This window comes from Haemaphysalis longicornis, unplaced genomic scaffold (assembly GCF_048455015.1).
Source record: "Haemaphysalis longicornis isolate Haplotype H1 unplaced genomic scaffold, Haemaphysalis longicornis Haplotype H1 scaffold_11, whole genome shotgun sequence".
In the NCBI taxonomy this organism is placed as follows: domain Eukaryota; kingdom Metazoa; phylum Arthropoda; class Arachnida; order Ixodida; family Ixodidae; genus Haemaphysalis; species Haemaphysalis longicornis.
The window spans coordinates 53,610,173-53,624,937 of record NW_027526214.1 but is presented as its reverse complement, the minus strand read 5'-3'; the positions used below and the strand labels follow the sequence as shown (position 1 = coordinate 53,624,937).

The window sequence follows — 14,765 nt, the reverse complement described above, 5'->3', positions numbered from 1 at the left end:
CAGCTTCCAAGAAATGCCCACCAGATGGCGCACCGGTCGTTAAAAAAAGGCGGCGCCCAGTGTACAGTGGAAATTCTTGTCTATACTCGAGCGTGTGATAATCACTTACAATGAACTGCTTGAAAATCGCCAGTTTCGGTTTCCATTGCTTCGAGCCCGTGGGGCGCGCACGACAGAGCGATGCCATGACCTCAGCATTGTGTGCATATGGCCAAATATTTCGCTTCAGCTGAGAATTTTGTCAGCTGGGGATTTCGTTATCGTGGGGTTCAGCTGTGACCACTCAGTGTCACTGCCCACAGGGAAACGGAAGCACCCTGTGCGGAGTGGTCACTCGAAGGTAAGGTGTTCACATTTTGTTGCAGATTTGATTTGGATTTTTGGGCAATTCACACCAACAAGGCTGTCATTGCAAGGGATTTTTTCACATCATGCCTCGTGAATTTCGTTGCGGGGGGGCTCGACTGTTGCAGGAGACGTACACGCCGTGTTATGAACACGGACAGTGGTGATATGCATGAACCCTTACCAGTGACCTATGCCCAAGTTTTGATCATGGCGTCAGTGACATGGGGAAGGGGGCCTTAGGGTGACCTGTCCTGTAGAGGTTTGTACTAACACATGCTATGGCTAGAAATATAACGCTGCAATAGCAAGCAATCGTGGGTGCTGCCATAGCTAGCTGCAGGGCCTGCTTTCGCTCTTGGAGCCAACAGCTAAAAAGGGTGACATTGTCTTTCCCTTGTTGTCTTGTGTGAAGCTCGTAAGTGATTCCTGACAAATGAATCTTTGACAGGTGCACGTCTCTATTGGTAGATGAGCAACCTCAAATAATCCCTTGCAGCCACAGACAACTTCCATGCTTGTTAGTGGGCCAAGCCAAGTAACAACAATGGAACGCTTCTCCCTGGAACATGACAGCGCACTCACTGAAACACAGCTGCCCTAACACTAACGATTAATTCTGCTCCCGTAAATGCAGTCTACGCCCGTTACAGTGAATCTGACAACAACGGACTTCCGGTTACAAAAGACCATTTCTGTTGGTTTGTTGGATCCCCACGCACTTTAAGTGGAGTCCACCCCGCTCATAACAGACCAGGCTAGAGCAGGCCATCGGCTATGACAAAGTAAATTCTGGCGAAAAATTGTTTTGACTGAATGTTAATGGTGGACTTCCGCAGTGCAGGCACCCGATATGTGTTTTCTTTGTTCGTTTTGGCGGGACACTACAGTAAAACCCGATTATAGCGAACTGCAATATGCATCACGATTCGTTCGATATATCCAATACAGTTAAACCTCGCTGTAACGAAGTCGGTAAAATTTGTAATTTACATCGTTACATTGAAATTTCGCTACATTGAAATTCGCGGTTATAATGAAGTGTTCATCCCGTGAAGCGTTTCCTGAAAAAGAAAACGTGGCGCGCATACACAGCCAGCGCACTGTTTCTGTTTCTATCGGAGCTTAATCGTCTACGCGGGCATCAGCTTGAACCGTATGGAGCGTTTTCTTCCTACAAAAACGCTCCCCACAAGCTACAGGTGCGCTGACACAGCCGCGAAGACCACCCGCACGATGTGGGTAGCTCCAGCGACTGCTTTTAACCGCTCGCTGAAACGCAACTCGAGGGGCAAACGAGAGGGGCACGTGAGAAAAAAAAAAAGCGGATAACATGGGCAAAATTTTCTCTGTAAAACGTCATATGCGGCACTTGCGAGAGCGCCCGTCAAATATCTTCCGCGGCTTAAGCCTTATTGTCTAGCCAGCCGGCATCCCCGAGCGCTTCGAAGCTCCCGCCATAGGGTGCGCGCCTCCCCATTGGCGAAAGCATGGCGAAACTGCTCAGGCTTCTCTCACTGCCGGGCGCAGTGCGAGTCACTTCTCACTGCCGGCGTGCAACAGTGGATGCCAGTGTGAAAAAAACGTGTGTGTAAGGCTCGTAAAGATTCACAAATGCTTGCCGGAACGATGAAACCCAACAAGCATGAGTGAACTCGAACGAAGTGCAAAGCGGCGGCATGCAGCGGCGGCATGCGGCGGCGGCGGCAACGCCTGAGGCGATTAGGCCTACCACCGTGGAGGTTATTACAATGAAAATTTCGCCTTTTTTCTCGCGTGCCCCTCTCGTTTGCCCCTCGAGTTGCGTTTCAGCGAGCGGTTAGAAGCGGTCGCTGGAGCTACCCACCCGCATCGTGCGGGTGGTCTCTGCGGCTGCGTCAGCGTGCCTGTGGCTTCCGGGGTGCATTTTGCGTTTTTGCGGGGAGAAAACGCTCCGTGCGGTTCATGCTGATGCTGATTAAGCCGTAGAGGATTAAGCTGAAACAGAAACAGAAACAGTGCGCCAGCCGTGTATGCACGCCACGCAGTTTGAAGGCAAGGGGCTCGCTGACAGACTCCGTGGCTGGCTGCATCCGCGGCATTGGGCGGCCCGTGTCGCCGTTCGCGTTTTATTGGGACCCCATTTCGGCGCTTGCGTCTCCCAAAATCTACTTGTACAACTTAAATTTCGTGCCTAGTTCTGCATGAAACTTCGTTACATTGAAATTCCAACAAACGGGACTTCCTTACACAGAGGGTGAAAATACATGGTGTGCATACTCTTGAAGTTTCAAAAAATTCCGTGGTTCGTTGCATCGAGGGTTTGGTTACATTGAAGTTGGTTACTTTCACGATTTGGCCCGCGTTCGTGAACGTGGGAGGGTCGTACCCTCCAGCCGAGTGAGGACCCGCAGCGTGCTGGTGGTGACGGCGACTGACCGCGAGCGGTTGTGCTCGTCGGTGTTTATTCACCAGTCATCGCACAACATTTCCCACCGAGCCTAGTGGGGCCACCGAACTTAGCGGCCAACGAATATTAGGGTCGGGGGCGCCACACACTTGTCACAACAATCTTGACGTATATCTCACATGTGCACAGAACAACCACTCATTCAACATCTGTCCAGATAGGCTACTTCTCAGTCCAGTAGCGATATGGACGGGCAGCTAATACAATCTTCTGAATTGTTTTTCACATAAGAGGCTTCAGCTATCTCCCTTGTTCTCCTGTCTTTGTGAGTCATCAAAGCTGTAGTACTATTAAACAACAGATAGCAGCCTCAAATTTAACAATGAGATGATAAATGTGATGTGGGCGTGCCTTTGAGGGAGTTTCGATGTTCGCGCAAGCACTCACAGAGGCGTTGCCCCATTTGCCCGATGTACTTTCTTTTGCATTTCTCAGGCATGCAGTACACGACATTGCATCGGCACTCAACAAACTCAGCCTTGTGCTTAACACCACAACCCTTTCTTTGGGCATCACCTTTCCTGGGCAGCTTATTGTCAATTCTGGGTATAAGCTTCTCTAATTTATTGTTAGCCGAGAATACCACATCAGCATCAAACTTGCCTGCTGTCTTTTTATTCTATGCGAAATTGCATGAAGATAGGGTAGCCTTGCGTATCTGTTGGCGGGTTCGTGTTCACAATAGCAGAGACCTTGTCGGAGTCGGCCGAGATGCCACTGGCGCTTACCACCACACCCAGGAACTTGACGGAAGATACCCTGAAGGAGCATTTCGAGGCATTCAACGTGATGCCCGCTTGTTCTAACTTGCAAAGGACTGCTTGGAGTCTGCTGTCGTGCTCGGAACGGTGCCTGCCGAATACTAGAATGTCATCTATCATGTTCACACATCCTTCCAGACCCTCTAGAATCCGAGACATTTGGCGCTGAAACACTTCGGGAGCGGAGGTGATGCTGAAGGGCAGGCGGTGGTAGCAGTAGCGACCAAACGGGGTTATGAAGGTAGTCAGTTCCTGACAGCTTTCAGATAGCCTTACTTCATGAAACCCCGATTTTGCATCAAGTTTCGAGAAGACTGCGGCATTGCCAAGACGCCCAAGTACCTGGTCCACCGTGGGCATTAGGTGTCTCTCCCGGAGAACTACTTGGTTCAACTTCGTGAGGTCGACACAGATTCTGTACTCTCCATCCGCTTTGGGTACCAGCACAATAGCAGCACACCACGGGGTTGGCACAGTGACTCGCCGGATGACCCCGTCCCTTTCCATCGCGTCTAAGTCCTTCTTGACTACGCCTTCGAGGGGAATAGGGATGCGCCTAGGAACGCTGAGAGAAAATGGAACCGCTCCAGGCTTGATGCGAATGTGGTATTCTTCAGGCATCTCGCCAAGGCCTGAGAACAGCGAAGCTGCGGCCTTGTCGGACGTTGGGGGCCTGTTCGGAGCTTCCGCATCTTCCACGGTGTTAACAAACTGGATGACTCCCAGGTCCACTACCGCCGAGTACCCCAGCAGAGGAGAGTCATTGTCTGCTACGATGTACAATTTTTTGCATACCGTCTGGCCTCGCCATGACAGGGTAGCAGGAAACGTCCCCAGCAGGTTTAGGCAACAGCAGCCCGGACCCATCAGCTGTTGTTCATCCTTGAGTTTGTCTAGGTCCACTGGGCACCCCGCGAAGCTCGGAGGTACAACTGAAACGTCCACCCCAGTATCCACCTTGAATTGAAGGGGGCGTCCGTTGACATGAACGACAACATGCCGGCGTTCTGTTTGCGCTGCATCCACGGCGCAGAGCTGAATAAGCGCCTAGTACTATTTGAGCAGAAAACCGCCGTGAAGTGTCCATTCCTGCGACAGTGGTTGCATGTGGCCCACCGTCTTGGGCACTCAGATCGCGGATGAGGGGCGTGGCCGCAAAAATCGCATGCCGACTTCGGCCCGGCTTGGTACTCGGGAGGCCGACAGACGTTACTTCGGGCAGTTTTGCACGCTGGCGCAGCGGCCATTCTGTATTGCTTATTCACAACAACGTCGACGTTCAGTACGTCTGGTGAAAAGCCTGTCCCCTGGCGCCGCCTTTTCTCATTTTCAGCATCTTCATACTGACGTGCTTGGATGAGTGCCTTGTACAGTGTAAGCTTTGGATTGTGGCAGAGCTGGCCGGTCAAACGAGAGTCGAGCAAACCTACGATAAATCTGTCCCGAACAAGAAGGGTCGTCGATTTCCTGAGAGGCGTAGTTGCATTTCTTGACGAGATTTCAGAGTGCTGTGAGAAATGCATCGACTCACTCACCTACCGCTTGTGCAGTGCTTGTGAAACCTGCTTGATTCGTACACTCGTTGACGGGGTGTGCAAAGTATCCTGAAAGACTCGTGGTCACGCCAGAGTACGAGCGATAGGCCTTGGCATCTGACATGAGAGACGAAAGCACCTCGCGACCTTGGGAACCCCATACAGTAGAGAAGCATTGCGTACCTTGGTTTCTTCGGGGGCAGAGGATAGCCCTGAGGTGGAAGAGCAAGCCTCCAATTGTTGAAGCCATGCAGTCCATTGTGCTGGGTTGTCGAAAGTGAACTGTAGTGGAGTTGGCAACGGGAAGCTGGCGGTCACGGCGGAAGTGGCGGCTTGGTTGTCCTGCATGTTGCGCGGTTGTCGCAGGATCCCACTCCTGACACCATGTCTCTAAGAGAGGTGCCCGGGTAGCACGGACGCCACTAGCTGGGCCGAATGTGGGTGTGATGCCCCTACAATGCCCAGTTCATGGGCAGCAAAAAGCCCCGTTTAATGCACACCAACCCCTTTATACAGAGTGGGGGCGCCACCACCCAGTTATTCCAGTCATCAGGTGGCGTGCTCTACCGTGACGTTTCCACTTCAGCATTTTGTGAACCTTGGGAAGCAGGCACATTGGCCCCTTGAAGATCCTGATCTCTGGCCGCTCCCCGCAGTGGCTGTGTGCCCCGAAGAAGAAAGGAACAACAACAGTGACAGCACCTGTTGTTCCACTGCGGTGAGAGCACACATTGGGGTGCTACTATGGAGACCTACACGCCACGGTGGCTCAGTGGCTAAGGGGTTGTGCTGCTGAGCACGAGGTCACGGGTTCGATTCCCGGCCGCAGCGGCCGCTTTTCTGATGTAGGCGAAGAGCATAAACGCCCGTGTGTGCGATATTCCGCCGCACGTTAAAGGAGTACTGACACTAAATTTCTCGCTTTTGGTTTTTATGCTGTGAGGGATACCTAGTGGTCCAGTAATAACAAAAATTGAACCAAAAGCGGTCAGCCGCCAGCGTAGAATTAATTATAACGCATTTATTCCAATCACTTTCAAGTTCAGTCGTCGTGCGCCGAACAGCCGTTCAAATGCAGAACGGCGAATCTTACGTCATGGTTTCTGTGACGTCAGGGACGTTTGCCGCATCGTCTGCTACGATTGCACATGGTCTGCACTCGCCCGCGCAGTCGAGATGCCGTTTGAATCGTCGGACTCGGATGAGTCGCTGCCACCTGACAGACAGACAGACAGACAGACAGAACAACTTTATTTGGCCAGGCGATTAGGCCAGCGACGTCTTCGCCGTCGTCCAACCGGCGCAGACCGTGGTAGCAACAGCTTGTCACAACTCTTCTAATCAATCTGATCGCGAAAAAGAAGTTTTACATCCGAGAAAGTAGATGTTAGTGTGGTGAAAAATTGTGCTTGAGGTTGTTATGAGCGCTGAATTTAAAAGCGGCGTTCAGATATTTGCCGCGATGGTAAGCCTACACTGACCGGCAGCGGACGTTCGGCGCTACTACCCAGCACTGCCGGCACCGCGGTGCGGCGAGCGGCCGAAAGGTGGTGCCACCTGCGCGCTAGAATCAAAACAGGCCACAGAAGATGTCTTGGTCGCCGATCGCTGAAACGGCAATTATCGCCAAAATAAAGCTCCATATGTGAAAAAGGGGATGATAGTGTGGTGAAAAGTTGTGTAAGGGATGGTCATTCACAGTTGTACAAATAGCGGTGATCAAATATTCGCCATGATACTAAGCCTAAAGTTATCAGCACCCAAGCTGACCCGAGCAACGCCGAGCCCGCTGCCTTGGGCGCAGTTCTTGCGGCCGCCGCCGCGCACGAACTCAGTCCACGTTTAGTGCTGCACGTCGTCGTGTGGAAAATAATGCATCTTGTCGTCGGTGTCGATTTGCTCAGACAGGCTTCCACGAGCAGCACTTCGCATTCCGCGAGCTTGCCATAGCACAACTTGGGCGAGCTCGGTGACGCGCAGTTTTCAGCACCAGTGCAAGGGAACACCATGCGCCGGCCACGAACTGAAGAGCCAAGTAGGCGGGGGATGTCGCTCTCTGCTGGCGCAGTGCCCGTGACGGTGTGTGATTGTAGTGGCAGATATCTGTGTAGTACATAGTAGCGGCACGAAACTCTGTGTGTCGAGCACCCCGCAGAGTCCCTGGCCGCGTGACAGGGTGGCCGACCTCTCTCCCCTTCCCTGGGAACATTGCAGGAGGCCGACCGGCTGGTGGGGCGGCTGGTGTCCTCGCAGCCCGGGGCCAGTGCCAGGCAGGCCCTCTCTCGGCTGCTCGACCACTGCCAGCTGCCATCCGGGTGGCCCCACGAGCTCACCCTCATGGTCAGTGCGCGTGCTGGGCAAAGCGCCGCTCGTCCCGTCGCACGTAGTCTGTGCCGTCATGTTTGTGATGCTGCAGTTTTGAGGACAGCCGTGCACCAGCTTCCCTCCCACCCCCCGTCTTGCCATTTCTAGGCGGGTTTGTTCAGCAGTTCAAGGCACCCTCCTCCACCTCAGGGTGGTCACCAGCACCATCGTCGTCATCCAGGCGTGGCCCACCAAAGACCTCTGTCGATGTGTGGCCCAGCTGGGCGAGATTGCCCGTCGGCCTCTGTTTTGGAAGTGCTTGTTCTGAACCGTACTATGTGTGGCGTGGTGGGCACACGCCCTGCTTCTGTTGGGTGCTTCGCTGTCAGAGCTTCACGTGGGGAACAAACAGTGAACAGTTGATGCTTTCGAAAAGAACAGGGAGAGATTCACGGTTGTCTTCCAACGGTGTCAAACCAAAACGATTGTGCGGCGGTTTCCAGTAGCAAAAGTAGCGTTAGCAATTCCTCAAGCATGATTCAGGAGCTACAGCCCACAGAAAAACGCAGAGAGAGAGCGCTTCTATTTGAGCAGTAAGACCCTACATAAAACAATTGAAGGTGTGTAGGGGAGATGAGAAGTGCTGGTGGCCAAGGACATGCTGGGGCCCATTGGTGTCCTTCTGGCTCCTTGGAGACTTTTTTTTTTTTTTTTTCCCTGTACTTAGATGTCAGTTTCACTTACCAAGCCAGGCAGGTTGCAAATTAGTTGAAATCTCATTAACTGGTTCGGTAAGTGGTCTGTTGGAACCCGTAGACTGGGCTAGTTGGTAATTCATAGTGAACAAATGTAGCGCAGCAGAAACGCACGAGCGCTCGTTCGTGTGTATTCTTTCCGTCCCGTGCGTTTCTGCTGCGCTACATTTGTTCACTGTTGGAACCAGCATGAAACGAAGTCACTTGAACCTGAATAGAACTTTTATTTTTTCTGTTCAACACTCTGCATTGAAAGCATGCGTGCAAAACTGCTGGGTGATCAGAAATTACTCAACATGCTCACAGTTTGTCGTCAGTGGGCACGTTGGAAGCAAACTGTAACCCTATCCGCAAAAACTCACTGCCTGTTGTGAGAAGCACGTCTGCCTCCCTCGAGAGGCAGTGGTGGGGCCGGAACGATTCTTCCTTCCCCCACTTGCGGCATTCCCGGAGGCAGAGGCGACGCTGCCGTACACTGGCCTGATATCCCTGCGAAGCACTTCAGGTGTTGTGACTTCGGTCTCCAAGTTAAGTTGGCAAAGCGGTATTGAAACGAACGTGAGAGGGAAACAGAATCACCCGTTTGTCATTCTTCGTTAAAGTAGTTAGTGACCGAATGGATGGCACTACAGCTTAATACTTGAAATTCTCTTCCATCTACTCAAGCCGACAACATCGCAAACACACTGTAATTCCTGTCCAACCCAGAAATAATGTTTGAGTGTTTTTGTTTTTGTTTTTTCCAACAAGCTACCGATAACCTTGATAGTAAAATTGTTGAAGCAACCGGTATCGAGGAGTTGGAAAAATTGAGCTCACACTGACCAGCAGTGTTTGCACGTGAAGCCTTTTGTTGTTACTAGGGGTGGGCGAATAGTGAATTTGAGGTTTGAAGCGAATTCGAAGCTGTTAGTGATTTGGTCGAATAATTTTGAATCAAATAGTTCGCATAGTACGCATCACAAATTACAAAGAAAAATGTGCCAATTGTGACCCGTCTGAGAAGCTAGAAGTCGTGTAGACCCAGCATTTCGGGAAAATATTACCAGTGGAGTGTTCATTCAGAAATCACATGCAAAGCTGTCATTTACTGAGTTCACAAGTTTTTGTGAAGAAACACTAGCTGCTCTACATTCTGCGGGAGAAGCAGCTACTGGCATTTCCTGGTGTCGAGAACGTCCTCTCACGCCTTGCCTGTGTGGCAGGAATTGAAAGGTACTTTCGTGTCACCTTGGCTAGTGCTGGGTAAAGCCGGCTGCCATGGTTCCTCTACCACTCCACACGGTTTTCAGACCGCGAAAGCACAGGGGCGCACAAGTGGTCTTGTCACTTGTCTGTCAAAGCTCACACTGTGAGCTGTTGTATTTACTAGATTCTGATTTGCATATACTGAAAATAAATGTGAATACAAAAGTGATGGCTCCACTTGGATTGGAATGTTTACATTAAAGTGTAGGCTTGTGCGAATATTCGGGCGCTTCGAATATTCGAACGAATATTACAGTATTCGAATTCGCTTCGACTCGAATTTAAAATTTCCGATATTTCGAAGTATTCGGGATGAACGAATATCAAAACTTCGTTCAAGTTTCGGTTTCGTTAGGCAAGCCGCAGTGCCATCGACATCAGTCCTACATCTTGACTACATGTGGAGCCAAGACAAGCTAAGCCACATTCAAAGCGTTGTCGCTTCGTCGCAGCCTTCGCGCATGTTCGGCAGGGTAGTCGAGACTCCTGTTTCCTTGTTTCAAACAATAAAATTGTTCCCACTGCAACAATGGGAAAAATTTCGGCTCTCGCGAATGGGCCTGCGCGGCCCGGCGGATGATACAAACGAGCCGGCGAGGCGCCCGACTGACGAACGAGCGAGAGACGGTGACGTACGGGCTCTTTCTCCAGGAACGGCCGAGCTGTTGTTTTCTGTTCGCGAAAACGCGCCGCGGACTCCACAGGCGCGCTGACGCCACCGCGAAACCACCCGCACGCTGCCGGCCTGCCGCGGCAACCAGGCGGCACCTTCGGTAGCGAAGTGGTGCGGGGCGCTCGAGCCACCGCTTCTAACCTCTACTTAAGATACCGCTCAAAACACACACGAAGTTTCTTGTGCGGTAAACGAGCTAACAATGTGGGCGAAAATGGTGCTATAAAAAATCATCCGCTCCGCGAGTGAAAGCGCCTATGAAATATCTGCCGAGGTGCTAAGCCTAAACGTCTCCTGTGGAGCCAGCCAGGTGTCTCGAGCGCTTCGAAACTGCCGCCCTGAGGTGCACGCCTTCCCATTGGCGCCAGGCTCCTCCCACTGCCACGCGCGTCATTTTCTGACAGAGGCACAGGCGACCGCGAGCGCGGAATCGCCGAGGCGGGCGTTAAAATCGCGCGCGCAACGCCGACGCGCATGAATCGCGTGCAAAAACGCTCCTGTAGTGAGCTTGGGCACCGCGAGTGAATAGACGAAAGTCCAGAAATTACCGCTCGGCGACATGGAGGTTAAGAACAAGCAGAAAAACGTCACGGATTTCTCCATGCGAAAGTAAGAAAAGAATTAAACGAAAACTTTTTTAAGTGCTCAATTTCTTGGTCTGTGTTGGTTCATACGAATTTCGGATGATACGAATATTTTTCGCGGTCCCGCGATATTCGTATCATCGAGATTTTACTGTAAAACGTTTTTACCGGAATGTCTCAGTGACACCTGACAGCTATTCGAATTCGCTTCGAAAGTATTCGACCACTAGGACTATTCGCTTCGAACTAAAATATCACTATTCGCACAAGCCTATTAAAGTGCAATCAGTAGCCGTCAAAATAGGAAAGTGAGGCACAGTTGGCTGCATAGTTTTTACAGCTACCTAGCAGCTGAGCTAAAAAAAGAGTACTGCAGCCACTAGTATCCGCGGCCGTAGCTAACCAAGCACAAGTTACAGGCCGCAATTTTCAGAAGTGTTCCGCTAATTCCGTATTGAATTGGCAGTACAAGTGCACCGTCTTGGTGCTGCCTTTGAGCGGCAAGTATGGTGGTGGCCAAGAGCTCGCCAAGCCTCTGGGGAAGTCAACGGCTTGGCACTGATGATGGAAATCTCCACATGGGCTGGGTCGTGCGACAAGCCCGGGGCGAGATCTTGGAAGGCTTGACTGAAAAGCTTGGCCTTCGGCTGCGTGTTCGGGAACACTGAATAAGTGAGAAATGTTGAATACTGGTACTCAGATTGAAGCGAATAGAGAGCAGTTCGATCGAATATTCTCAAGCGCACCGAATATCCACCCATCCCTAGTTTGTACTTTGTTTAAATTGTATTGTTCAGTGCTGAGACTTTGGCGTTGTACCGTTGTTCTGCTGTGGCCCCACAATGGGGCTGGCAGTGTGGCTAAAGAAATTGAGTGACGAACGGAGCTGGCGCTGCCCGTTGCAGGTGGTGTCGCTCTGTGAAGAAGACGCCAGCCCGGCTGCAACGCCAGTGCCTCCGACCGACGGCCGCGTAGATCCCTACGTTGACTTCGCACCCCTGCTGTCTGCACTGGAGGCGGTGCGCTGATGTGGGGAGGAGCAGAGGCCAGGAGTTGCCGCCCAACCGTGTTCCACTCGGCTGCAGTCCGCGGGCACCTTCTTCGAGGGAGCCCGTCTCCCGTGTTTAGCCACAGTTCCTTCAGGAAGGAGCTGCGCACATTCTGGGTGGCGTGGTGTTGCATGGGTACCACTTGGCACCTCTGTGCATGCCGTGGGAACTGTGCGCGCCGAAGGTGGTTACATGATTTTACGGAAAAAGGGGAACCAATGTGAAGCGCACATGTGACGTGCATGACAGTCATTGCACTGTTGCTGGGGTTACGTTGTGTGCACCACTAATAAACTGTATGGTGTACGTTTAAGAGGTGTGCTTGGGCGTGGGCTGCTTGACTATCTTTCCACCCTTGCGTTGGCCAGACTTGGGCCACAGTGTAAATGCTTTGGTCCGGCCATCCTGACAGCCCGGGTTCGCCCTGTATGGTAGGTTTTCACAATAGCACAGATCCCACACGTTGCTGACGCGGTAAAAGCACAGGTCAGGCTTTTTTCTTTACATTCCACGGGGCTTATCTCTATGCCTTGAGCCACATATGAGCGTAGGGCAGGCCAGCAAGTCTGAGAGATGCAGTGCCTAGGGAAGTACAATGAACGCCAACTCAGCGCGACTAGTTTCCGGCTCTAAGTTAGCGGGAAAAAATTTTCCAAGACGGAACACTTTGAACAGCAAACGGTGCTAGAGGAACCTGGCTCTCCATCTACTTCCTTTAGCAGTGCCCTATTCAGAGTGGCATTCCCTGCCCTGAGCCAACAAAAGCAAAACTGCCACAGTTCCACTTCAGTCTTGCTCCTTCTTCCGATGGGAGCGTAGGTGGTGGTCGCAGGTGGCCCGTGTTCCCGGGTGTCGTGGCTGGCAGATGAAGACGAGAGGCAACCGGCTGCTACAAGGCGGTGGAGAACGTGCAGTGCGGGACCGGTTTGCTGTTCTAGTGGAAAGGGCGACCTTGAAGCCTGTGGGACACGTGCAATGCAAGTCGTTCATGACATTCGGGCCTGCACACCAGTGGAGAAATTCCCCCACAGTGTCAGAAAGTGGTTTGCCGTTGGCACCCCACGCACTGGGCGCAAGAATGGGGCGCAGTTGACCGGCCTGTTGTCATCTGTCGGCAGAAGGTGGAAGTAGTACTCGAGCACCAGTTGCAGCAGCTGTCGTAAGTCTTAAGAAAAAAAAAATAACATTGGTGAACAGTACCGAAATTCAGTGCTGTCTAATTTGCAAAGCAAGCTTCATTTTGTGTAGTGTGATCATGCCAAAACACTTGGCCCTCAGCTGCACCGAAACGGACGGTGCTCGTGCCGGCTGGATTCTGAAGCAGAGTTTTGCGACTGGTGTACATTGAAGAAGTCTGCCCAGCATTGACCAACCACGCACGGCACAATTGCCTCGCTTCCTGTAAGACTACCAGTCAGGGGTCAGTCTGCCTAAATAACCTTCAAGCAGTGTCACTGCGGAGATGACGTTCTTAGTGCACAACAAGACGTGATGTGGGTGGCCGGGTTTCACATTTTAGGTGCGAAGCACTTCAAGACTTCACAATGCTGTCCGGCATCAACGGTGTCTCCCCAAGATTACAGCGAGCTACACGAGAGGGCGCTATGCGCAAACCCGAGATCACATTCAAAACACGCCTGCCGTTGTTTTATTTCCGGCCAATAAATCCCGCCATCTCCACGCCGTGAACGATGCCAAGCGTGTGAGGCACTGGGACGCGACTTGTCTTGCGTGTGGTGTTTGTCATTTACAGTGCACTTACTGCAGCCCAGATCATTTTAACACTTTGAGTGCATCATTGTGCATGGACGATAGCACTCATCCACCCAATACACACAACTTGTGTCCCAGTGCTTTGCACCCTCGGCATAGTTCATGGCGTGAAGATGTGGCGATTTTTTTTTCTGCTGGCTTACAGCGAAGGTGGGGTGCCATCCACTAGTGAAGAAAGGGGCCATTGAGTGCGCATGGAACTTTCTGGACAGCCTGGGGAGAGGGGCGCATTCACAGGAGAGCTCACTCAATCACATTCCTCAGGCACTCGGTGGCAATTCGTGGCCCACTGAAATCAATAAACCGCTGAGCAAGCAATACGAAAAGTGTTCCATTCAATGGAAGTGGTTGCGTCGGCCTAGTTTGTCTGCTTGAGAAATGTATGTCAAAGTTAAATAAAGCAAATAAAACAGGAAGCACCTTTCTGTTTACCTAGTTTCCACTACATTGCACACATTTCTGCCAAGCCAGAGTTTTACTCGTTTTATTTCAGTACACAAATGACGTATTCCCGAAGCAAGCAAGCTAGGCCCTCACCAGCATTTCCGTGGAATGAATACCTTTTCGTATTGGTGCGCAGTAGCTTACTGAATTTCGTCGGTCATGAAGTAGCACCAAGTGCCTGAGGAATGTGGTTGGGTGAGTACCCCTTAACCAGCCTCAACTAACCAGGTTTAAGCGACCATCTCGAGCTTCCAATGATTCAGCACGCGCTGAAATTAATGGCCAAGTCCAAACCCACGCCCGCGCTACGAACCCAAAAAACGTGCTATGAGCCCGGAATGTGATGATGGTTCAACCAAATAAACACTTGTTTCCTACCGTGAAGGACCCAGGTTCAATGCCGACCACAAGGTGCATTTTTTTTTCTTCTACACGTTGTTGTTCCCCGCTGCTGCTCACCCCGTACCCCTCAGACCTGGTGGAGTGGCCCAGTGGTTAGGCTGCCGGTTTCACGGCGTAAAGGTCCTGAGTTCGATTCCTGGTGCCTTCCTTACCACGGTTCTTTCTTAAGGCGTCGAGGTTTTTTTGCATGACGGACGGACAAAGCTCAGCCTAAACAGCTCTGCTGTAAACAAGTCCTGACAACATTTGCTGTGTAGAAACGAGTGGGACTAGAAAAGTGTGCATTTGTCACCTCCTGGGATTTGTCAAACGGGGCACTTGTCACTGAGTCGTGGTTTTTACCAAATGTAAACATTCCCCTCTCTCCCCTGTCCACATGTGTGGCATATGCACAAACTCTTCTGTGCTACACACGCTTAAGTTTTCACGTGCACTGTTGGAGT

General features: G+C 51.6%; 1 protein-coding gene across 1 annotated transcript in view; it reads left to right on the top strand.

Moving 5' to 3' along the window:
- The window catches only part of LOC144160959 (TGF-beta-activated kinase 1 and MAP3K7-binding protein 1-like), a 73,494-nt gene extending 61,478 nt beyond the window's left edge, over window positions 1–12,016 (top strand). The window contains exons 8-9 of the mRNA XM_077692033.1: window positions 7,305–7,430; window positions 11,560–12,016. Of these exons, the coding sequence (XP_077548159.1) occupies window positions 7,305–7,430; window positions 11,560–11,682 (249 nt within the window). The 3' untranslated portion in view covers window positions 11,683–12,016. The remainder of the gene's footprint in view (window positions 1–7,304; window positions 7,431–11,559) is intronic.
- Window positions 12,017–14,765: the final 2,749 nt, after the last annotated feature.